The 24,466-nt window shown below is 50.7% G+C and overlaps 1 protein-coding gene across 3 annotated transcripts in view; it reads left to right on the top strand.

Moving 5' to 3' along the window:
• The window catches only part of DGLUCY (D-glutamate cyclase), a 75,488-nt gene that overhangs the window by 36,768 nt on the left and 14,254 nt on the right, over positions 1 to 24,466 (top strand). For all 3 annotated transcript variants that reach the window (XM_032344666.1, XM_032344667.1, XM_032344668.1), the window contains 7 exons: positions 907 to 1,105; positions 4,221 to 4,368; positions 5,493 to 5,615; positions 9,386 to 9,589; positions 14,293 to 14,553; positions 18,892 to 18,991; positions 22,423 to 22,571. In XM_032344666.1, the coding sequence (XP_032200557.1) occupies positions 907 to 1,105; positions 4,221 to 4,368; positions 5,493 to 5,615; positions 9,386 to 9,589; positions 14,293 to 14,553; positions 18,892 to 18,991; positions 22,423 to 22,571 (1,184 nt within the window). The remainder of the gene's footprint in view (positions 1 to 906; positions 1,106 to 4,220; positions 4,369 to 5,492; positions 5,616 to 9,385; positions 9,590 to 14,292; positions 14,554 to 18,891; positions 18,992 to 22,422; positions 22,572 to 24,466) is intronic.

Below are 24,466 nucleotides of genomic sequence, written 5' to 3'. Positions count from 1 at the left end.
CCAGAGAGAAAGCTTCTCAAGAACATTCTGCTTTTATCATTTTGTGGACCGTGGGGTGGGAGGGTCCCTCAGAGACCCACCCTGGACCCGAGGTCAGCTCCTTATGTTTTTCCCTCGCACCCCTTCTGCTGTCATCTCAGGAACTCCTAGAGCAGACCATCCCCTGATGCGTCACATGTGTGAGGCCTCCTGCTCTTCCCATACTGCCCGCTCTGCCTAGGACGAGCTTTCCTCCTTGTCCGACTGGCGAACTCCTATTCATCCTTCAGGACCCAGCTCCGTCACCACCGCCTTTGTGGGAGAGAACAGATTTCTCCCTTCTCTGAGTCACTTCTCTACCTGGACTGTTACCACTCGCTGCTCTGTGTTGCAAGTGTTCTCTGCTGACAATGTAGGATAGCAAGCTTCTTAGGGGCTGGGCCGATGTCCTCTCCATCACTATGGTCCCATCACCTGGCTTGTGCCTGGCATGAAGGAATGGCTCAGCAAACGATTTTGGAGTGAATGAAAAATAGGCTTTTAACAACTCTACGGAAGTTTCTTTAAGGGAAGAGAAAGGCCTCACCCACTGCTAGCCCTGGAAACTTCCTGAGACACGTGTCCTCTGTCCCTTTGGTCAGCTGGCCCCGCCTCAGTGGCAGAGAGGCCGGCCGCCATCTTTTCTTCCTTTCTGGTATGGTTGGTCCTGGGCAGAGGTTATAGGAAATACAATGGGGTGGGAGCAGGAGTACATTACACGCACGCTGATTTAATAGCTTCCAGTCTGGCATGATTTGAAGGATGCCAGCAAGGTGCCCAGAATTTCAGTTCCAGACATCCTCTTCATTCTCCCTCATCCGTTTAAGCAATGCACGGTCGGGGGCCATCTTGAGTCTGGGGACTGTGAGCCTTCCCTTGTGTCCCCAGGACGGGCCATCCCCAGTTCCAGAAGTACGAGTTCGGTGCCTGCACGGGCAGCCTGACCTCGCTGGAGGAACACAGGGAGCTCCTGAAGGACATGGTGGCTTTCTGCTTGGACTGCAGCTTCTCCCCGGAAGCAGCCCTGGAGAAGGTGGGGCTCCCCAGAAGAGACTCCCCAGGCCACGGCCCCGCGGGGGCCTACAAGGTAAGGGCGCAATCGACAAGGGGCAGGATGACCTGAACAGGTGGGTCCCCTTGTGTTTTCTCGTGGCGGGGAGAGAACGCTGACGCGGGAGAGAAGGGACCCACGTGGCCCCAGCTCAGCCACTTCCTAGGTGTGCAGCCTCTCCGAGCTCGCGCCCTCAGCTGGGGAATGGGATGTCCAGCCTCTCCCCTGCCGCCGTGGGATCACTGTGAGCGCCCCGTGTGGCCTTGGGCCCAGGAGTCGAGCCCTTACAGACAGGTCATTGCTGCCCTGTACGCCGAACCCGTTTGGAGTTTTGTCTGTCTCCTTTAACTCAGAGCATGTCAGTAGCTTTTTGAAAAATCCTCCTCAGCTCCAAAATCCTTGCCGGGATCGGGGAGAGCGTGCCTGGCCCGTGAAAGGCCCGAGGATTTGTGGCAGAGCCTAGGCCAGCCCGTTGGCGGCCGGGCTGGGTTTCTCGGCCCATGGTGGCCCCTGGTGGCCCCCGGTGGTCGCCTCTCAAGACCCTCATGCTGTTGCTGTTGGGGGTCACCCCCCTGCTGTGTGTTCTGAGCTTCTCTCCCGGCCCCTGGTTGTCAAGGAGAGAAAAACAGATTCCCTCAGGCCACTGACCCCTCCCAGGACATCTGTGTGAAGTCCGAGGGGCCACCGTGCTGGAGGGACAGTCGGCTGCGGGTGTCTCTGTGGAGACCTTGGGCTACAGATGTTGTCCTGGGCTCCCGGGCACCGACTAAAACTGGCCCGGTGGGGGCTCCTGCCAGGGAGGCCTGAGCTGCGTCCGAGGAGAAGCAATTTTATTCTCTCTTTTTTTTTAAAAAAAGATTTTATTTACTGGTTTATTTGAGAGCGAGAGAGAAAGAGTGAGCGGGAAGGAGAGGGAGAGAGACTGTGAAGTAGATGCCACACGGAGTGCAGAGCCCGATGCGGGGCTCGATCCCGTGACCGCAGGATCACCACCTAAGCTGAAACCAAGAGTTGGATGTTTAACCAACTGAGCCACCCAGGTGCCCTGAGAAGCAATGTTCATGTGTGAAGTGTGTGCCTCAGTGGTTTTCACAGGCAGGGGAGGGCGGGGGGCAGAAGTGCAGCTACGGGAGTGGGGGCAGGGGTCCTGGGCACAGTCTGTCCTCCCCCCCCCCCAAACACATGGCCATGTGTAGCAGACACCCACGCTCAGCCTTTCATTTAGATGAGGAGCTGAAAGCCCGGAGAGGGTCAAGGACTTGCCTGCCTCCCCAAACCAGCCTGGAACCCAGGACCCCAGCTCTTATCTGTAAATGTCACCAGCGGGCGTGTAACACGAGGAAGGGATGCTTGGCACCGAGTGCTCATCACTGCCCCTAGTCTGTGCTCAGCAGAGCCGTCCTTTTCCCATGACCTTGCACCTAGCCATGGGCTTCGGTTCAGCACGGTCGCGTCTGGCCCAGGGCTCTATCCACAAAGGCCCGCCAGCCCTCCTGGATTCAGTATTGGCCCTGAGGGGAACTCGGCTTGTCCCCTGTGAAAGTCCCTGACCTGCGTCCCTTCCCAAGTGCTGTGATTCACACACCAACCGGGCAGACACAGCCAGCGTGCTGCAGGGGAGGGAAAGCGGCCCCTTCTTCCCTTCGAGGTCCTTCGGCTGGTCTACTACTTAAAGTGACCTAACATGGATCAACAGGAGAAGAACAAGTTTAGTGTCAGACCTGCAGGAGCCCCAAAGGGGTGAGGCTCCAAGAAGTGACCAAAGCAGGTGGCTTTTGTGCCGTTCAGACAAAGAGTGGGTTTGGGAAGGATTGACAAGACAGAGAAGTTTGGGCTTGGGGTAGTAAACCAGCCAGGAAGTCCCAAGGTTGTTGAGAGAGCTCTCGCGGCTTGGATGTCCCACCGCTGGAGACAAGGATGCCTTCTACCCTCCTGGTGCAGGGCGGGCGCCTTCATGTGGGACATTTATTTCTTGCTTTTCGGTGGGCAGGGTGTCAGCGTGTTCTTCTTGCACTGGCATTTTCCCAGGTAGCTTGAATTCAGAATAGTTGTATGCTGAAGTGGTGTGTTTGCCGGTGGCCTATTTCCCCCCTCAGCGCCAACAGCAAGCCCTTCGGGAAGCAGCCAAGACTGTCCCAGCGGTCATCATCCTGGCCATGTCCTAAATCTTTCGTAAGCCCCACTGCAGCGACCAGAAACCACTCAAGGGAGAAAATACCACCACCAGAGAAAGGCCGGCAGGTCATCCCAAGGCAGGAGGAGGGAGGCAGGGCTCAGTAGGGTCTGGGCACAGACCTACAGTCCCCTGTGTGGACTCAGGAGGAAAAGCAGACCCCAGCGCCTCCTGCGAGATCCTTGTCCCTTGGGTTGCTCTGCCTCTGCCTCTCCTGGAGGTCTTCACCTGTGGTCCACGGGCCTCCTGAAGTCCATGGAGAAAATTCAGAGGCCCATGGAATTAGATGCAAAAAATTACATTTTGCTATTCCTAGCCTCACACGGAGACTGAGCATTTCCTTCCATTCCAAACGCGGGCAACATGCCACTGTTGCATCAGCAGATCCTGTGACCCTGGCTTCCCAAAGGACCCCTTATGCTCAGATGCCCAGATACTTTCATGTCCCACAGCAGTTCTTCCTGAGAGCTCAGAAATATCCTATATGCTAGCCACTGCTTCATATTCATATCGGTACCTCTGCCAGCTTGTTCCTTAAGCTGTTAATGAAGCATGCGTATCTCTCTATCACACTTTTTCATAATTTGTTAAGCACATTTGCAATATAACTGGTTTCCTTTGTAAACCTATCCATTTCCTCTTATGCAATCAAAACCTTTACTCGGAGTGGGGGTCCCTAGCTGCACCACGCTACCAGAAGGATCCACAGCACAGACAATGTGAAGGTTCTCTGTTTCAAACCAATCCCTACCAGCAGCCTTTCTCATTTCTATGTCACATGAAAGCAGAAGCTGCATTTTTATACTAGCTACTTGGACTCCCTCCTTCATTCAGTGGCCCTGAACTCGGTGCTCAGGGTCTCCATCTGGGTCATCTCTGTTTTCCAACATCTTTTCCTTGATTTCTTTTTTTTTTTTTTTAAGTGTTGTGTTAGTCCCCATTTGAGCCAAGTTGCCCTTTTCCTCGATTTCTTTTCAGACAACCGTGCCTTGTGCCTCCATGGCTGGCTTTTGCTGCCCCCTGGTGGTCACAATGAGGCCCATCCCCGAGGACAAGCTGGAAAGGCTGGTGCAGGCCAGCTGCTCCATGGGAAATAAGGGACAACCTATTCATATCGGCGACCCAGGTGAGTGTCCACTGTCCTTCATGATTCTGACGGCCATCCATGAACTTCAGCCTGAGAAGACGGGAACTTGCTGTGTTCCTGAACTCCTCTGGCTTGTCCTCCTCCTCCCCAGAGTTCCTGGGGGTCCTGGACAAGGCGGAACTCCCGCCACAGCAGGAGGGCTGGGTTTACAGGGGCCCCTCAGGTCTGAAAGTGCCACCCTGGCCAGAAGAGCCAGCCTCACCCACTGTCTCCTGTGAACTTCAGGTGAACCTGGGGTGGGAGGAGCCGGTGGCAGAGGACGGCAGCTGAGCTATTGGTCCTGGAACTTGAGCTCTGAGCCACCTCTAATTTGGGCTGTTGTTCAGTATCATATTTGGGCAGAGGAGGGCTTTGTTCCAATTGTTAACTTGAACTGATCCCCCGTGTATTAACTCGGTCTGAGAGCGAGAGAGAAAATCCCAGCTTGGCGGCGTCTAGGTCTCTTTGTGGTTCTCAGAGAGCCTGATGAAAACTTGGGATTGGGTCTCAGGTGACAGAGCTCGGTGTACCTGGACTTCAGAATCACACAAAGCCTGCGTTCTGCAATGATACAGTCAGCCCTGGCCACCTCCCTCATAGAAAGATCTCAGGACCAGCCAAAGCAAAGTATATTGCTGAATCCTTGACTTGTTTTCTCATTAGTGGAGCTGGGTTGGGTCCAACATACCCATCTTTGCTGTCCTCGTCAACCTTCTGATGCCGGGCCACGGGTAGGGACGGTGTTGTTGGTAGTCAAGCGACAGAGCTTATGTCTGTGTTATGTGACCGGTAGCCTGTGCCAAGATAAATGCCAGCTCACAAATACTGGTTTGGCTTAGCAATCTGCACGGAGTGTCGGGCTGAGTGCACCCCGGGCTCCTCCAGCAATCACAGCAGGTGTCTGAGATCCATGTTCTGAAACTGTACTACTCAGAATGCACTAGAACTTAGCCAGGATCCTGGGTCCTTAAGGTCCCGAATTCTTTTCTCTGGTACCATCGACGGCAATCCGATGATTAGAGTTTCTCTGGGAGAAAGAAACATAAACTATTCAATGTGTTCAATCTGGATATGAACTGCGAGGGCAGGACCTGCAGGAATTCATTTTCTTTTTCCATTTGCAGAATGGTTGGGAATCAAAGATCTTTCCAAACCTGACTACGGGGACCCTGTGGTGTGTCAGCCAGGGGACGTCCCGGTGTTCTGGCCTTCTCAGATGACCAGTCTTGAAGCCGTCAGCAGCTGCAGTATGTCGGGGTTGAAGGGGGCTGTGACTATGACCCAGGGTGGAAATGGCTGGGTCTCCAGCTCTTGGAAGCGCAGGGTTGCTGTGCAGTGGCTTAGGAAACTGGGTCACAAAACAAAACATAAAACATACAACTCTCCCAGGGCTGGGTCTCATCAGCAGCTTGTATGTTTTGATGAGATATATTTCCACCTGCAGAAAGATCAATGTTTAGCTTGACTTTCTGAGACATTCTGAAGGTTTGTAGGGCTTTGAAAATAAGAGCGAAGGCCAACAGCGACACTAAACATCCTATTTCACGTAGTATTTGCAGGGTGCAAGGTCCCCCCTTCCCCACAGTTCCATTTCCTGAGGTTTGTTACTTGCAATCAGCTGCAGTCAAGAAGCAGATGACCATCCTTCTGATGAATCAGAGGGTCATAGTGGCCTCAGGTTATGACGCATGCCTACTGCACTCCCCTCTCTTCCTCGAGTCGTGTGGTTATGTTTTCATCTCACGTTGTCACAGAAGAAGGGTGAGGACAGTACAGTAAGGTATTTTTAGAAAGGGAGACCACATTCACAACACTTTTATTATAGTATATTTTCTAATTGTTCTATTTATTATTAGTTATTGCTGTTAATCTCTTACTGGGCCTAATGTACAAATTAAAATTCATCCTAGGGATGTACAGAAAGGAATAAAACATAATCTATACAGGGTTCAGTGCTATGCACTGTTTCTTGTCGACCGGGGTCTTGGAACGTATCTTTATAAGGTGGGGGAGGGGACCTCTGCATTTTAAAGGAATACTGTCCATTGGTTTTTTTCAAAGACATAGGGTGATATTACAACAAAGAGACACACGAGGGCGCCCTAACTAGCTTGCTGTAAGGTAGGGAAGTGCTAGAAACGTTAAGAATAACTATGGCAGCCCATTTCGTAGACACCAGAAAATTCTAGCCAGGTCAGCCACACGTGCATGACAAATCACAGAATTTAATGTTACTTTATTATTATTATTATTTTTTAAAGCATTCATATAAGTTTAGCCATCAGAATGGTCTCACGATAAAAGAAGATTACTTCTAATATGGCAATGAGGCATAAATGCAAGACCCATGGAATTCTATTCATTTGTTTATTTTTTTAAAGGACTTTATTTATTTGACACAGAGAGAGAGAGAGAGCGCACAAGCAGAGGGAGGAGCAGAGGGAGAGAGAGAAGCAGACTGCCCACTGAGCAGGGAGCCCGAGGCGGGACTCGATCCAACAACCCTGGGATCATGACCTGAGCTGAAGGCAGACACTTAACCGACTGAGCCGCCCAGGTCTCCCTGTTCCTTTGTTTATTTAACATTAAATGTATTGGACACCTGCTATGTGTCAGGCAGGGACCCAGATCTTGGAAACACAAAGATGCCGTTATCAGGGAGTTTGTGGTCATTTCCGAGTGTGCGTGTGCTCATGTGTGTTCACACACCCACACATGGGTGGTAAATATGGTCCAGCACGATGGCGTCACAAATCTTCTGCACCAGCCATGGGGGATGGGCTGCAGAAGAGCGCTCACTGCCGCGGGCATGCCGGCAAACTGCAGGCATTAGCTCTGGCTTGAAATAGCACAACTGCTTTGTAACTGAGGCCAAATGACATCATTGGCTTAGGTACAACCCTGAATAGTTTTATAAAAATCATGCTGGGACGCCTGGGTGGCTCAGTCGGTTGGGCATCCAACTCTTGATTTCTGCTCAGATCATAATCTCAAGGTTGTGAGATTGGGCTCTGAGCTCAGCAGGGAGTCTGCTTCTCTCTCTCTCTCTCTCTCTCTCTCTCTCCCCCTCTCCCTCTGCTTCTCCCCCCACTAGTGCTCTCTCTCTCTAAAAATAAATAAATCTTTTTAAAAAATCTTGTTCAAACCTCTACGTAATATTTAAACTTCTATTATTTTTTTCTAAGATTTTTATTTATTTATTTGACCGACAGAGATCACAAGTAGGAAGAGAGGCAGGCAGAGAGAGAGGGGGAAGCAGGCTCCCCGCTGAGCAGAGAGCCCGATGTGAGGCTCGATCCCAGGACCCTGGGATCATGACCCGAGCTGAAGGCAGAGGCTTTAACCCACTGAGCCACCCAGGCGCCCCTAAACTTCTATTATTTAAACTTCTATTAGTGGGGGCCAGGCTGTCTCAGTTGGTGAAGCGTCTGCCTTCGGCTCAGGTCATGATCTCAGCGTCCTGGGATCAGGCTCCCAGCTCAGCAGAGAGTCTGCTTCTGTTTCTCCCTCTTCCTCTCCCCGTGCTCATGCTCTCTGTCTCTGTCTCTCTCTCTCTCAAATAAATAAATAAAATCTTTTTTAAAATAAGAAATAAAGGGGCTCCTGGGTGGCTCAGTGGTTTAGGCCTCTGCCTTCGGCTCAGGTCATGATCTCAGGGTCCTGGGATCAAGCGTCACATCGGGCTCTCTGCTCAGCGGGGAGCCTGCTTCCCCCTCTCTCTCTGCCTGCCTTCTGCCTGCTTGTGATCTCTCTGTCTATCAAATAAATAAATAAATAAATAAATATCTTTAAAATAAGAAATAAAGAAAATAAACTTCTCTTGGTGATAGATCAGTTGCTACATTACTGACCTCACAGCTGATGGGGCAAAAGCCTGTGTCACACTTGAAGCTGACTAACCTGGTGTGTACCTGGCATTAGAATGACCAGTTTTAGATGCTGTCCAAAACACAGCAAAACAGTGATCGCATTCATCAAAATCCTTAATTCTTGCCTCTCTAAAAATTAAGTTAGAATGCTTCGTGCAGTTATCAGTAGATTTTCCTTCTGAAGTGTTCACTTGGCTTTCTGTTGAATTTGAAAAAAAAATGTTACTGTTTTCGGTGACATTCATGGCATTGTTACTTATTCAATTCACACCAATTCACACGGAGCCCCTTTTCTGTGCAAGGTACTCTGTGATGTTCTGAGATCAGTAAACAACGGTCCTCGTCTTTGGGAGCACACAGCTGAGTGGGGTTAACGTACCCAAGGATAATAATGACACTGAAGAAAGCAGATGGTGTAAATTAAGTATTGTAAATATGAAGCCCCTAATGGGCCAGGCAAAAGGACATGGAGACACAGTCACACAAACCTTCATTTACCGAGGGCTGACTCTGAACCACGTTGTGAAAAACGCTTCTATGTGCGTTTTCCAGTTTAGCTCTAACAACAGACACCTGAAGCATTATCATTATTTTATAGTTGAGGAAACAGGCTTAGAGAGGATCAAGTCTCATCTCTCTGTTTGGCACACGAAAACCACGTTCTTAATAACGACACTCGAGTGTTTCACATTGCCCGGAATTTAGTACGGGAGAGTTTTTTAAAGAATGAAATTAGCAAACAAGGTAAAAGTGCTGTGGGAAAAACAGATGCTACGTTCAGAGACAGCTATTTATTAACAAAGTCCAGAAAGGTGTCCTCATGCATCTGAAAGCGTTCAGTAAGTACTGATACCCCTGGGTTTCAACTGATGGAAATTCCTAGAGCCCTATCTAGAGCTGTGGTGGTCCCTCCCTCTTTTCCCACACTCAGCTCATCTTCCCTTTCCTAAACACTGGAAGCACCTGTGTAAGTGGGGCTTGATTTAGTCATCAGCTGGTTTTTCTGATTTGGTGCAACAAGCCGTGTGAGGAACGTCGTTGGCAGCATTGATGCCCGGCACCATCTTGCCCATCAACCGTGGGCTAGATGAGAATGGACTGAATTTGATGACGTGAGCAGGCTCAGTCCCTCCTGTTGTGTGTTTTAGAGACCCCGCTGGCTTTCACCAGTGCACCAGGCTGCACCGTCATGACCAACCTGAAGGATACAGAAGCTCCAGCCCATTGTCTTACCCATGAGGGAATTCCAGAGGTCCATCGCATTTCCCAAGATCCCTTGCACTACAGCATGGCATCGGCTTCAGCTGTTCAGAAGATTAGAGAGCTAGAGGCTATAATTGCCATAGACCCAGGTAAGAAACAAAGCGTTCTCACCTTAATGACCTGGAGAAATTCATCACTGGCGTAAGGGTCAGGGAAAAAGGCCACATGCAAACCCCCTGCTGAATTTTTTTTTAAAGAGAAGAATATATTCCTCTTTATTTAGCTAACACTATCAAAGAGAAGAGATTGATATTTTATCAAGAAAGCAGGCATAGCCTTAATGTCATGCAATAACTATAACATTTTTCATTAAATTATGAAGATTGAGACTTCATCCAATGAGAGTTGTTTCCACCTGTAAGGTCATTCTAAAGCACGAACCTCAAAAACCAATGTTATAACAAGGCTTCAAGGTATTTAGAATCCAAACTCTTTAAAAAATTCCTTGGGAATGATTAAGGTATTTTCTTGAGTCCTCTTTCCCCTCTGCCTCCACCTTCATTTACAAGGGTCAGCTGCCTAAACTCTCTTTGCCTCTATTGTGCATTCCCATGGTGTGATTTTTCTAAATGCTTAGAGCGCATATGAATCCCCAAAAGAAGTAAATGGACCAAAATCCGGACGTTGATGATCTCTGGGTAGTTCAATTGTGAATAATTTTTGGGTTTTTATTTATGTTTTTCCCCCAGCTTTTCAACACTAAACATAAGAGGGAGTTTGGAAGGCGAGGTTATTAGCTGGGCACATTGCCATCGCAATTACATTGGGACTGGGTTGGTAAGAAAAAAGGGCATAGTAAAGTTCTTAAGTCACCAACTGCCACCGTTTAAGTGAAGTCATCCTTGTGTCCCCAATCTCCTTTTGCACCATTGCCCTGGGGTTGGATGTGGAATACATTTTTTTATGCTGGGCAGCAGAGGTTGGGACAGGGAGCTGGATCCCCGCTCTCCTGGGGATGCTGGTGGGGCAGGACCTTGCAGGGAACAGCTTCACAAGACTTTGCAATCAATATTGTGCATTGCGTCTCAGACCAAGGACAGCCCTTCTGTGACTTGCCAGAAGCCCTTCTGTGCCGGCTTCTAGAGATGGAATCCACTAGGGGTCTTCTGGTTCCAGTTAGGAGGAAGTTGGCCACCAGCAAGTTGACCACTCCATGGTCGTGGAAGAGCCGCATGTCTTATCCAAGCCGGCCAGCAGAGGGCGCTGGTGGGCACGGAAACGATCCATTTGCCCGCAAAGGCTCCAGAGAGAATGAAGGTGCAGCCTTCCCCGCCCCTCTCTGCCTCAGTTTCTCATCAGAGGAGAAATAACACCTAGACCTCCCTTTTGGGGGGTGTGATAGGAAATAAGAATGATAGCTATCATCTACTGAGTTTTACCATGGGCCAGGCATTTGCTAAAAGCTTTAGGAAGTTTCATCTTCAATTCCTCCGCGGACCCTGTGAGGCCACTATGACTAACTGCCTTTAACAGACGAGGAGACGGAGGCGTACAGGGTCAAGAAACTTGCCCAAGTCCACAGACCTGGTACATGGTGGGAGCAGACGTTGAATCCGCGCCCACTGACTCCAAGGTCCACGACCAATAAGTACTAGAGAAATTGGAATCTGGGTTTGCATGGTATTACCACCGGGCCAGTCCCTGTGGGAAGCAGAGCAGGGAGGTCAGCCCAGAGAGCTCGAGCCTCCTGGTCAGAGTCCCAGCACCCAGACAGAGCTGATGACAGTGACACTGGGACAGAGAACCGCACCTGGGCGGAGCCACAGTGCCACCAAGCTGGGTGTATTTTTGTGTGAACGAAGATCACGGCCAGAACTGAACAATGCAGAACTGCCTTAAAAATGTCTGCTCTCTCCCTTCGGCTTGGGACCAAAGGTCTGCAGTAGCAAAACCTCCTTCAGAACTACAAAGCCTAGCTTTTGGATGTTTTGTCTGTTAGGTTGTCCATTCATTCGTTCTTTTGGCAGAGAGTCTGGTTTCTTTTGCATGTAAACCCCCAGTAAATTCGGGATCTATGCCTACCCCGCCCCCCGATTCCTCTTTTGGGACACACGCACCCATAAAGATGGAAGCTCATGGCTGGGTGTACAGAGCCTCTTACATAGCTGAGCTCCTGGGTGGGTATATTTTTCTAAATTTTTGCAATCCTTTCTCCCTCACGAACATTCTTACCCAGGCTGACAGCCCTTCCATCCAGCACAAAGGTTGTGAGGGAAGAAGAATTATTAACTCTGCCATTAGCTCAGATGAAAAAGTAAGTGGGAAGTAAATTTACGGCAGACCCGGGGCATCCCAGCTGAATTAAAATGACCCGGGAGGTCATCCACAGAACCCCCCCTTGGGGCTTATGCAGATGGGGTCTAGGTTTGCAGCATGAGTAAGGGAAGGGCAGATTCACGATGGCCCAGAAACGCCAATACTGTAGATTACGGAGCATCGTCGAGCCTCAAGAACAAGAGATGCTTTGAGTCCTGCCATATTAAATAAGCACAAAATAAGATTAATGGCATTATACTGAGCATTGCTCACTGGGCTTAATAAGAGAGCTGCTCAGTCATTTTTGAGAGGATGTTGGCTTGCATTTGAGGTGCCTGAGAACAAGAAGGAACACAGAGTTCATAGTGATGATGTTGGACTTCATGCTACAACCATCACAAGTGATGAAATCATTGACTGCCCTAAATTTGACCAAGTTCTCTCTCTCCTCCTCCTCCTCTCTCTTTTGAGGTTTACCCCATCCTATGAAAGAGGTTACATTCTGATTTTTTTTCTTGTACGGTGTTATACTTCTCCCCTTCCACGGACAGCCATTCACGTTGGTTGTAGAAATATCAGAAAATATATGAACGTAAAGAGGCTGTGAAAATAAGCAGAAGCCCCTCACAATTCACCCACAGTTCAATATTTGCCCCTAAAGTCTTTTTCTTCAGTCCTAAATCTGTAAGGCTGAGAAAAAAATATATATTTCCTTTTTTAATATATTGTGAACATCCTTCCATGTCATTAATCTTCTACAACATCCTTTTTAAGGTTCGCATAGAATTCCATTTTGCAAGCATCCCACCATTTTTATTAACATCCATCATTTGACACCATAGTCAAGGCTGCAATGACCACATGTGTGGACCTCCCCGCGATCACTTTATCAGGTTAAATTCCTAGATGCGAACGGCTGGAAAGTACGACTCGGAGTGGAACGTACAAATCGGAGTACTGATGACCCTCCAGACAGGGGCTCCTGTCTCCACTCCCACTGAAGGCATGCAGAGAGCCCTTTCCGGCAGCTTTCCTGCACCTGGAACCCCCACCCCCACCCCACCCATGCTCCATGTAAGAACACGGAGACCCAGAGCAATCCAGGGACGAGGTCAAGGTCACACAGCTGCTCTGGGCTTGAATGTTAAGTTTCTAGATTCCAAGTCTGGAACTGTCTCTTTACAACAGGAACCCCAACTCTGTGTCCTTTTGTGTTCTCCCGGCACCTCAAGGGGAAGCTGACACCCTCTGGCCACATCCTTCGGTCTACCTGTCAACTCAGCCACAGCCAGGGGGAAATTCTGAGTCACATCCTGCCTTCACCGGGCACAGATATGCTCTGAGGTGACCGGAGTATGGACAGGGCCACAGTGATACGTGATGGGCCCTGGGGGGCTGTGCTGCCCAGCTGGGACCAGGTTGGCAGCCGCTGGAGGACGTTAGAGCAGATGCTGCTGGTGGCCTGCCTGTCTCCCCCACACCCAGCAGGGGACGGGAACAGGTGCATCAATGCTCGGTCCCCCGTCCTCTGGCCGAAGAGCCCTGAGGTGTGAACCCCACAGTTTCCTAGAGCAGCTCCATCGGGACCAAAGCCCCAGTTGCCTTTCCGGTTGAGTTGTCACTTATACATTCATTCTGCAGGACCTCTTCTCCCCGTCTTCACACTTCCTCCATCTTCTGACTTCCTGGGCTCACTTTCCATAAAAATACTTGCACCCAAGTCCTTGTCGGAGGCCTTCATCTGGTCACTTCCCTACTAGGGCAGTCCCATTGCTCTCCGTCGACAGTCCTGTGTTAGTTAGAGTCTGCTAGACCGCGATAACAGATTAACCCCTAGATGCTTTCCTCAAATACAGTACGAGTGTGTCCCTCTCACGCAACCGTCCAGGGCAGGCCTTCTGTGGTAAGTATTAGGGTTCAGCAGGAAGGGGGACCTGCTGCAGCCAGAATCTTTGCCCTGATGCTCTGTGACCCTCAGGAGGTGCTGGCTGTCAACACCCCAGCAGTCTGGAAGAGAAGAAGGCAGGGGCAGGGGTGGCAGGCCCAGAGGGGCACCTATGACTTCCTCTCCTGGTCCCTTTGACTGCTCTCCGGATGCAGCAGAGAGAGCCTAGGCTGGTGGAAGACTGGAACCCCTAACTGCAAGAGCTCCTGGGCGGCCAAGGGCGGGCTCCCCTTCGTGACCGGGAGGGGTGGAAAAGACATTCTGGGGAACAGCTAGCCATCTCTGCCACCTCCCCTCAAATCCTCTCCAGAAACAAGAGTAAATAAAAAACCAAACTGCTCCTGACGTGTAAGTTTCTACGTAAAACACACGACGTTATTGTACGACTTTTAAAAAGAAAATAACGGAGCTTCTGGGTGGCTCAGTCAGCTGGGTCACTGACTCTTGGTTTCAGCTCAGGTCGTGATCTCAGGGTCGTGAGATCGAGCCCCGCGCTGGGCTCCCCGCGTAGTGTGGAGTCTGCTTCTCTCTCTCTTCCTCTGTCCTCCCCCTTTCTCTGAAGTGAATAAATGGATCTTTAACAAATTTTAGGCCAGCGGGGCATCAGACACCTGCTCGGGAGAGATGAGCTGCTGCGAGCCTCCCTGTCACTGTCCCACGCCCGCTCCGTGCTCGTCACCACTGGCTTCCCCACACACTTCAACCACCAGCCCCCGGAAGAGACGGACGGGCCACCGGGAGCCGTGGCCCTCGCCGCCTTCCTGCAGGCCTTGGGGAAGGGGGTCTCCATGATTGTTGACCTGAGAGCCTTGAGTTTGTTCGAGAAGCTTGTGGAAGAGGCTGTTGAGCAAGGTAAGGAGTGAAAGAAGGACAGTCAGTTTCTTCCAAATGGGCCTTCGGGGGCAGAGGGTGTGGGAGGGAGGGGGGACCACTGCGTGTGCAGTTCCTGCCAGGCTCCCAGCTCAGGGCCATGCACCGGACAGGGGGCGTTTTCCTTCCTGTTTGAAACCTCTCTGGTATCAGCAGCATTAGCCCCATTTTACAGATGAAGACGCTGAGTCTCTGAGAGGGGCAGGCGAGTTCCCTGGGTGGGATTGGTGAGCTCAAGTTTGAACCTGGGTCCTGCAGGCTCTGGAGCCCAGGGTCCCACTGTGCACCTGCTCCCTCCCCTGTGTGACCTGCAGGGAACTCAGCAACCCAGGCCAGCCCGGCCCCCCCAGGTAGGAGGAGTCAAGAGCAGAGATGGCAGTGCCCCCCTCCGCGCCCCTGCTGGGCCAGCTGAGCAGCTGCCCAGGTTCTTGGAGCACACAGGTGCATGACCGCAGGGACGCTGACGTGAGGCCGTGCTGCTCCGGTCCCGGGTCAGGATCGGTCTGGGGGGCCCTGTGAGAGGACGCTCTTCAGCTCTCCTCTTTCTACAAGGGTTGTCGGGGCATCTGGAGAGCCTGCTGCTCTAACCTACTTCCCACTGCCTGTCTCAGTGTCCAGAAAATGCGTTCTTTAGAAACACATCTTTCCATCTTAGCCTCTCAATGGACTTTCAACCCCAGTAAGGCATGCCCTATAGCACCGTGACATTGGAAGCTTCCCAAAGGCTGTATCTGAGCACACAGAAGCCATGTCACACAACAAATGTGTACGGAACACCTACTCTGTGCCAGGCACTGTCGTAGGATGTTGAGAGCCATCGATGGCTAAGACTGACACCGTCCTGCCCTCATGGGCAAGCGCATCCCAGGGGAGTGTGGCGGGCGGCAAACCACATGGGGATAAAGGGAAGTGTGTGGTCCATAAGCAGGTGTAATGCTGGGGGTGGGGGAGCAGGCCAGGATAAGGGGATAGGGACAGGCAGCCCAAGTGGTAGGCTGCGGTTCTAAACAGGATGGTCAGGGAAGGCCTCGTGGACAGGGTGACAGCGGAGCCAAGACTGTGAAGTTGCTGAAGGAAGAGGCCCCAGTCTGTGACCATGGCCAAAGCAGAAGCCGGGCAGTCTGGGAGTCCTGGTAGGTTTAAGAAAGGGCTACCGGCCAGCTGAGTGGCCTGGTACACATGAGGACAAGAGAAGCCAGAAGGGAGGACAGAAGGGTCATAGGGCAGCCTGGAAGGGCCTCCAGGGACCTGGGAGCAACTGGGCTTTTATTCCAGGTGGGAGGGGGGCCCTAGAAGGGCACTGAGCAGAGAAGGGCCACATTCTGGCTTCAGCTTTAAAGAATCACCATCACCCAGGTAGCTGTAGCGACAAGGGTAGAAACTGGACAGGTCCCTGCAAGGAGATGAGATGGCTTGGGGTGCCCATCTCTTTGGTCCCCAGTGACTTCAGCCACCGCTGGAATGACCACCTGGGGCACCACACGGACCTGACCAGACCCCATGGCAAGCTGGTGTTTTCAGGTTTTCTTCAAAGCTGTGCAAACCCATTCAGTCCACTAGTAAGGGGACTGATGCTTCTGGGAACCCCTCAACCTCTCAGAGACAGGCAGGTCTTTGCGGAACTGGGACCCCATTGCCTAGAGCAGTGACCTCGAATGTGCCCATTCCCTCCTGTTGGGCTTTCCTCCTTCCCGCCCTCACTTTCTGCCCATTACCTGCCTCCTGGGATCATCTTCCAAATAAGCCGCCTGCACCCAAGTCTTTGGGTCAGACTCTGGTTTCAGAGAACCCTAAACAGACAAATGGTGTGGGTGGAGGTTTCGAGAAGTAGACAGCCCTGTCTCTGTTTTGAACGTAAGGTCATGATTCTGGGTGGATTGGATGCAGGGGTGAGATGGGAGAAGAGGAGGCCTCCGCAGGTCAGGGAGGGTGATGGAGATGGTGCGGCGGCAGGGGACCCACATCAGTGGAGACGTCAAGTAGACAGATCTACAAGTCAAGTTCAGGAGAGCCGTCTGGGCTGGAAAGATAAATTGGAGACCAGTTGGCATGTTGATGGCATATTGATGGCCTTTTAAGTCCAGACACAGAGTGAGATCACCTAGAGAAAAAGAGACAGAGAGAAGGTCCCAGGATTATACCCTGGAACGCTCCACATTGAAAGGTCAAGGAGGAGAGAGGGAGCCAGCCAGCGAGGCTGGGAAGGAACTGCACGGAGGACCAGGGGAAACTGAAGGATGGTATGGTGAACAAGGAGGAGGCACGGGCCACAGCGCTGCGGCCAGCCGCTGCCAGCAGCCTCAGCAGCCTCCCCCATCTGACAAGCGGCTTGGATATTTTTAGCTGTCCACTTTCCCAGAAGCAGGTCTGCCCTCGCAGCTCACCGGCTGGCCTGGCTCAGGGGCTCCCGCTGCCCGGGAGCTCAGAACTGGGGCTCACCCATGGGGTGGTTTCGAAGGCGGCATCTGCTCTATTCAATTTTGCAGAACCTTTGTGACATGTGGACGAAGAAAGGGAAAGAGATGTGGCCTTTTAATGAAAATTAGTTCAGTTCCTCTTATAACCAGAGGCTGCACATGTTTAAAGAAGAAAAAGCTTAGTCATTTCTTCCCTATCTTGGGCCTCAATGGACCAAATGGATAAATGGATTCTTTGCAGCTCAGGTGCGGGTTCCCATCTTGCCAACGTTCCTTTGCCGAGGCTCTTTCTGTGTGTGCCCCCTGAGGGGTATGTTATGTTCCCTGCCCTGTTTGGCTCCCCGGTGCCCCTTCTTACCAGTATCCTGTATCCATGATCCGATGTCAGGAAGGAAGAACGCACCAGCCTTAACTTAGCACCTACTACATGCCAGACCCCCAGCTCACACCATCGCATCCACAGCAATCCTGGGTCGGGGGACACATGACTAACCCCATTTTGCAGAGGAGGAAACCCAGCTAAGGGAGTCTCTGTGGCTTGTCCAAGGTCACACAGCTGGGAATGTTGTTTGGAGGTGGTCAGTCCCCTTGCCAGGTCACCAGGCTGCCCCTCCCAGCACAGAAAGGGGCTGCGTCTTTCATATTGTGACCACGCCCCCAGCCCAGCCCCAATCCCCCGCTTGTCCCTTGTAGAATGTGCTCGGTGAGTATCCCTTGATGGACTGACTGTTCTCCCCTTGCCTTTCCCCCTGAGACAGCGGGTGGTTGGAGGGAGTCACATGGGGGGCCCCTCAGGGTCTCTGATAATGATTCTGTCTCCACTCACTGGGGAGGCGGTGGCAGCTCCCGAAGGGCTTGGGGCAGCCCCATTGTGAAGCGGGGGTGAGAAGCAGCATTTATAACTCAAGTCCATGGTTTTAACGTAGACGGGGTGCCTGTTGGGCTGTGGGCCACAGAGCGGGGCGGCGGGGATGGGAAGGTCCTGTAGAACCAGGGGAACTATAAGTGCTGTGTCCGTCCCTGTCACAGGCCCACTGTTAACCATCTGCATGGAGACCTCATCCTGGGCCCGGGAATGCACAAGCCTTCTACCCCCAACTGCTAGGAAGTGGATGCCTTCATAAAAACCAAGTCACTCTTACTTTAATCTGGGGTCTGTGTGTGCTTCCCACGTATTCTATGTTAATATGTACTGTTAGTGCAATTAGGGAAGGTGCTGCTTTTGAGAGTCAAATTCACTCTGGCAATCACTGCAATACCAGTAGCCAGTTCCACACCCAGCCGCTGGGACCTCTCCACTGTTGTTCCGGAACTTCCCTGAAGGTGTGCAGGGAGGGAGGAGAGCAGATGAGAACTTGGGAGTGTTCTGGGGTTGGGACCCTGACTTCCGGTCTTGGCTTCACCCAATTTATGTAGCACCTCTGAGCCTCCGTTTTCCTATTCTGTAAAATGGGCTTAATAATGGTTCTTATCACAGAGAATTGTTGTGACAATTAAGTGAGAGCATGCATGTCCCGTGCTTAGCGGAGGGCCAGCTCCCCGTCACCATGGGCACCACGTGTCCCTGGCACTCACGATGGCAGTGAGCCAGAATAGGCCTCTGTGCAGGGGGTCTCGTGGACTATCTACAGGCAGCATATTTGCTTGCCCCGAGAGTGGTGAAATAGCCCAATTCCACGCCCCTCAGGGTCACATAATCCGCCAACCCTAGGGTTTACTCAGGACTAAAAGTAAGCAAATATTCTTGGGCTGAGGTCTCAGGTTTCCTAACAAAATATTCGACAGGTAGGTGCAGCTCCGTAATGATAGTGACATTTTCCAAAGAAGCTTTTGAAAAGCCACCATGAATGCCCAAAATGCAACACCAGGGCTGACGTATTCGTCCTTTGCCTTTATTTTCAAGGTGTTCTGAAGACAGCAGTCCCCTTGCTAACTTTCCAAGGTGAATCAGCGGGAGCTGCTCAAGCATTTCTCTGCAAAGATGGGGACCCCAAGTCACCGAGGTACGTGTGTCCCATCCCCGTGTAAGCTGGCGATGGGTCACTTTCATGACTCCAGGAAGAATGGCGCCATGAGCCCAGGGGGTCTAATGGGACAGGCTTCTGAGTTTCAGGGTGTCCTGGGGGCTTCTCACGGCATCTCTGGGCATAGCAGCTCCCTGAGAGATGGCATGTCCATAGATGGAGAAGAGAGCAAAGTTACAAGAACCAAAACCTAGCATGGGTCAAACAGGGTCATGACCCCTTAGAGAACAGGGAGTCATTTTGGTGGGGTCACCGGCACGTTCGCAAGAAGAATGAGAAGCAGACATACCATCGTCCGTCCTGTGTGGTGACGGTAAGTTCGCTGTCGTGACATTTTGTGCAAGTGGGTGTGTTTTTTACTGTGTGTTGTGATCAGATATTTTGGAAAATACATCTTTATTGTATGTAGGTTGTGTTTCAGATCTTATCTTTTTAATAGTGTTTTTTAAACTTTTTTGACAACAGTAATACCTTTTGCGCTGTAAACTGGTATGCACACGCGTGTACACACACACGCATACACATATGCACAACTAAAACAAAGGTTCAGAAAACAGCCTTCGCCCTTGCTATGTGCAATTTATTCTGACGCTTTCTACCCCAGTCTGTTCTAGTCTATTCTACAGTGTTCTGTTTTACTTTTCTGGAAATGTCAACCTAGCTTAATCAATTTATTTCACAACCCACTAATAAGTGTCCATTTAGAGCTTAAAAACACTGCTTCCATAGGCCTGGCGTGTGTGCTGTTCTGCAGCTCACAGCAGAATTGATGATCATAACGATGACCACAAGTCACCAAGACAAAGTTCAATTGTGGGTCCCATATGCTATTTAAAACTGCAAAAACGTGTGGTTCCTATTAGAGATGTTTCTATTCTCCAGATGGTTGACATGTACACAGAGCTCTGGATCTTCAGGGAGGAGCTAGAAAATTCTCTTGGGTGGGATCCCCGATGCCTCTTAACACAGGTGCTGCTCTGTTCGCTGAGCGGAGGCGAGGGGCCAGACAGATCAGATTATTGTGGCGAGAGAGGCGTGTGCTGTCTTTGGAGAAGATGTGTTAACTCTTCTCAGGCAGCCGGCTTCCCAGGAGTGCATTCCTTCCCACTGTAGCTAAATGGTTCCTGCTGGCCTGAAAAAAAAAAAAAAAAATCAATCCACCCATAAGGTATATAACTGACATTCTCCTGGAGGGAAGGTCCAGAAGTGGTGTTCTCCCTGACGGACAGAGAACATACTGATCTTAGTTGGAGGTCCTGTTCCAAACAGGCTTTTCATCACCATGGATATAGGTCTAGGGGAAATTCAAGGTCAAGTCTCCTTCCTCCTGTTGACTCTGCTTCTCAGTGGCTGCTTTTTTTCAGCCCCAGGCATGTAGTCTCAGGATTCCGTTCTAAAACCTTCTCAGTGGCCTGATCCCAAGCATCTATGATGTCACCACATTCTACACAACGGGGGCCATAGCCAGGCACTCAGAGTTTAGATTTTTTTTTATTAAGGTAAAATATACATAACATAAATGTTACCATTTTAAGCACGCAGTTCAGTGACATCAAGGTCGACTTGCACCGGTGTGCAGCCATTCCCACTGTCCATCTCCAGAACATTTTCATCTTCCCAAATGAGAATGCTGTACCCGTTAAACAGCGACTGTCCTTTCCCCCGGGACCCCAGCCCCTGCCTTCTGTCTCTGTGAATCGACTGCTGGTGTCCTTCATAAGAGTGAGACCATCCGGTATTTGTCCTTCGGTGACGGGCTTATTTCAGTTTGCGCATTATCCTCAAGATTCCTCCACGTTGCGGCGTCTGTTAGTATTTCCTTTCTTTGTAAGGCTGGACAATATTCCCTTGTATGTGCATGCCACAGTCTGCCTCTCTGTCCCTCTGTTTGTCCCTGTCATCTAGTGTGAATAATGCTGCTGTGAACAAGAGGGTCCCAGCATCTCTTTGAGATCCTGCTTTCAGTACTTTGGGGTGCGCACCCAGACATGCAATCCCTGGACCCTGTGGTGATTCTATTTCACATTTTTTGAGGAACAGCCACACGGTTTTCCACAGCAAAGATTTTAAAGAACTCCATCATGGGGCACCTGGGTGGCTCAGTCAGTTAAGCACCTGACTCTTCATTTCAGCTCAGGTCACAATCTCAGGGTCATGAGATCAAGCCCAGCTTCAGACTCCATTCTCAGCAGGGATCCCTGCTTGAAATTCTCTCTCTCTCTCTCTCCCTCACCCTCTGACGGACAGAGAACATACTGATCTTAGTTGATCTCTCGCTCTCTAAAATAAGTTAATCAATCTTACAAAAAATAAAGAATTCCATTGTGGGGGATTTAGAGAGCCATAAAGGTGCAATTTTCATAAGTTGGTTTATCAAGACAAGATTCCTCCTGATAATGATAACAGCCACCAAGACCACATTTACCGTGCACTGAGTAGGTACGGGCCTGTCTGCAAAGTACCTCTCATGTGTTTTCTCCATTATATTGTTGAAGCCTCTTTGAAACCCTGTGAAGTCGATAATTCAGTGTCCTACAGTGAGGCCCAGGGAGGTTCCTTTCACCACTGTATGAGACTGGCCCTATGGTCAGGTCTTCAGATGTAGCAAACGTGGGTCAGAGAGGCTAAGCACTTGGCCAAGGCCAGGAGTGTGAGAGTCTGGACAGGAGCCTACACCATCTGATTCCACACCCCACAAGCCTGCTGTCACTGTCTATGCCGCCTATCTAATCTCGGTCTTGCATTAGATTCATTTGTCTTCCATTTCAACTCTTTAAGTCTGTCTGTGTACGTAAATGGAACAAGATCCTGGGAGAAGGCAGTGAGTGGTGCACCAAGAGCGGACAATGCTTAGACCTCCGGGTGCTGGCACCCACCAGCTGGTGGAGATCGGGCCAGGACACCGGCAGCGTCCAGTACGTGACCCTGACCATCAGCCTTCCTGGTTCCACAGCCTCTGACTCTAATGAACTGTTAAAGATTCTGATGATATTTTCATTTTTTAAAAGATTTTATTTGTGTATTTGAGAGAGAGTGCGCGTGCACGTGTGCACATGTGCGGTGGGGAGGGGCGGAGGTAGAGAGAGAGAATCTCAAACAGACTGAGCAGAGCCTGGAGCCCAACGCGGGGCTCGAGCTCACAACCCTGAGATCAGACCTCAGTCAAAATCAAGAGTCGGATGCTCAACAAACCGAGTCACCCGGGTGCCCCAAGATTCTGATGATATTTTTCTAAATAATCTGATAGACAAGCCCCCAGTATAAGCCCTAGCAGTTAGACCTAAAGGCTAAGCCAAATTCTGTAGGAGTGAAGGAAACAGAGAAAAGATGCAAGGGTCCTTCACACAAACACATGACCCAGCCAGGCAGCCACCCTCCCATAAGGCCCCCATGTCCTTGCTTCCTGGCAGATTCGACCATCTGGTGGCAATCGAGCGTGCAGGAAGGGCTGCCGATGGCAATTACTACAACGCCAGGAAGATGAACATCAAGCACTTGGTTGACCCCATTGATGACCTTTTCCTGGCATCATGGAAGATTCCTGGAATCTCATCAACCGGTAAGCAGGGAGCACTGAGAATTCAGCAAGAATGTGTCAGCGCTAACTGCCTTTTTACTGACTATAGAACACTATAGAGTGACAGGAAGGAGTTCTATGGGGACTGTAGCTTTCTGCCCCAGCATGTTTATTATGGCCAGTTTAGATGATAAAGACACCATCACTTAGAAATCCAACATTCCCACAAGCAAGAAAGGGAAATGATGCTTAATCGAGCACGTCTACTGGCCCAGCTCTAAAATATTAAAACTGATAATCAAATAATAACAATAATAAAATTGACACAGGGTATATACTATCAGTCATACAGGACACAGTTACCACGTATACTGTTTCATCTTCTCAGGGCACTCATTTCTAATATGACTTAAACAGGTGATTAGTACAATATTTTGACTGCTAATGATATAGTAATGTGACCACTTGTGTTTGTACAGAACTATATGGTCTTCAAAAAGGTTTCACATCCATATGCTGTCGAAGCTTCTTTAAAACCCTGGAAGGTAGATAAGACAGGCAGAGTGTTCAAAAATGAGGCCCAGGGAGGTTCCTCGAGGTCACCTAGCCCATTAGTGATGCGGGTAGAATTTAGGAGTCCAGACTCCCAGAATCCCTTCCGACATGTTTTTCATGGAATCCTGTTGCCTTAATGAATTTCTGAAAGGCTTGACACAACTCCCAGAGCAGCGTTCCTCCCCTGGGGGTGAGTATAGACCCTCGGGTAATGAAGGCAAGTTTCTCATTCTGTGTTTAATTGGTCTCTTTGTTCAGACACTTCAGAGTGGTTCCCGGACTCATTAGTCACCTTTGGCTTTGAGGTTTTTGATGAGACAATGAAAGTCTTCCTGGTTGAGTAGAAAATTTCTGCAAAGCGCCTGGTCTTTCCCAGAAGAGGCCTTGGGTGTGGTACCCACAGCACACTTGGCTTCAGCTTCCTGCCTCTCTGGGCTGGACAGGCCAAGGACTTGAGGGCTGGGGGAAGGAATGCCCAGAGTGGGGAAGGAAGGGGTCCCCAAGTCAACGGGGAGATCAGGATCCGAAGGTGCTGTTCTTCCCCAGCCAAATGGACCCCCAATCTTTGCTGATCCCCCCAAGGCTGCCCCCAAGACTGCAGAGGAAGCAAGTCGAGCTGGCTGTGCCTTCAAACTGCTCCCTCTGTGGACCTCTGGAGCCTCCTTTTATCCTCAGGAGCCCAGGCTTCTCCTGTGGTCCCCACGGTCCCCTGGCCTGTAGGACCATCCCTGTCTTTCCTCTCCTCTGTTCCATCGACACCCCGTTCCTCAGTTTCCGCAGGCTGCTGGCTTGTCACGGACATAATACTGACCTGCCACTTCGCACCCAGCTCCCGCCCCTCTCAGAGACCCCGGGAGTGCCCTCAGGTGAAGAAAACAAGGCCCGGGCAGGACTGACCTGGGGAGCAAACAAGACAAAATTCATGAAGTACGAAAGACCAGAGACAGACGTAGACAAACACCAATGCTAGCTTTGTCATGGTTTCCCTTCATTCTGTCGCTGCCGTGGGCCTAGAAAAGGATGTGTGTCAGTCTGTCTTAGTCTGATGAAGAGAGAAGTCCTCAGGGTGTGGACCTGAGGCACCAGGCCATTGAGACCGTCTGATTCTTTCGGCTGTGTTCAGGTCTCCAGTGCTCGAGGTGGGGAGCTCTCGTCCCCGTCCACCACCTCACGATGAATGTGGCCTCAGCTGGATTTTTTGCACGCGTTCTAGGCCTCTGTAGAAATCCACACAGAAACAGCCATGCAACCATGCCTCAGTCCAGTGCCTGGGGGAGCTGTTACCTTGAGGCAGCGACAACTGTCTCCCTGCTGACCTCTGACCCACAGAATCCTCCAGAAACAGCAGGACACAGGACCAATGGTGGTCCTCTAGCACCACC

This window comes from Mustela erminea, chromosome 5 (assembly GCF_009829155.1).
Source record: "Mustela erminea isolate mMusErm1 chromosome 5, mMusErm1.Pri, whole genome shotgun sequence".
NCBI classification, from domain to species: Eukaryota; Metazoa; Chordata; class Mammalia; order Carnivora; family Mustelidae; genus Mustela; species Mustela erminea.
This window is presented reverse-complemented; position numbering and strand designations above follow the sequence as displayed.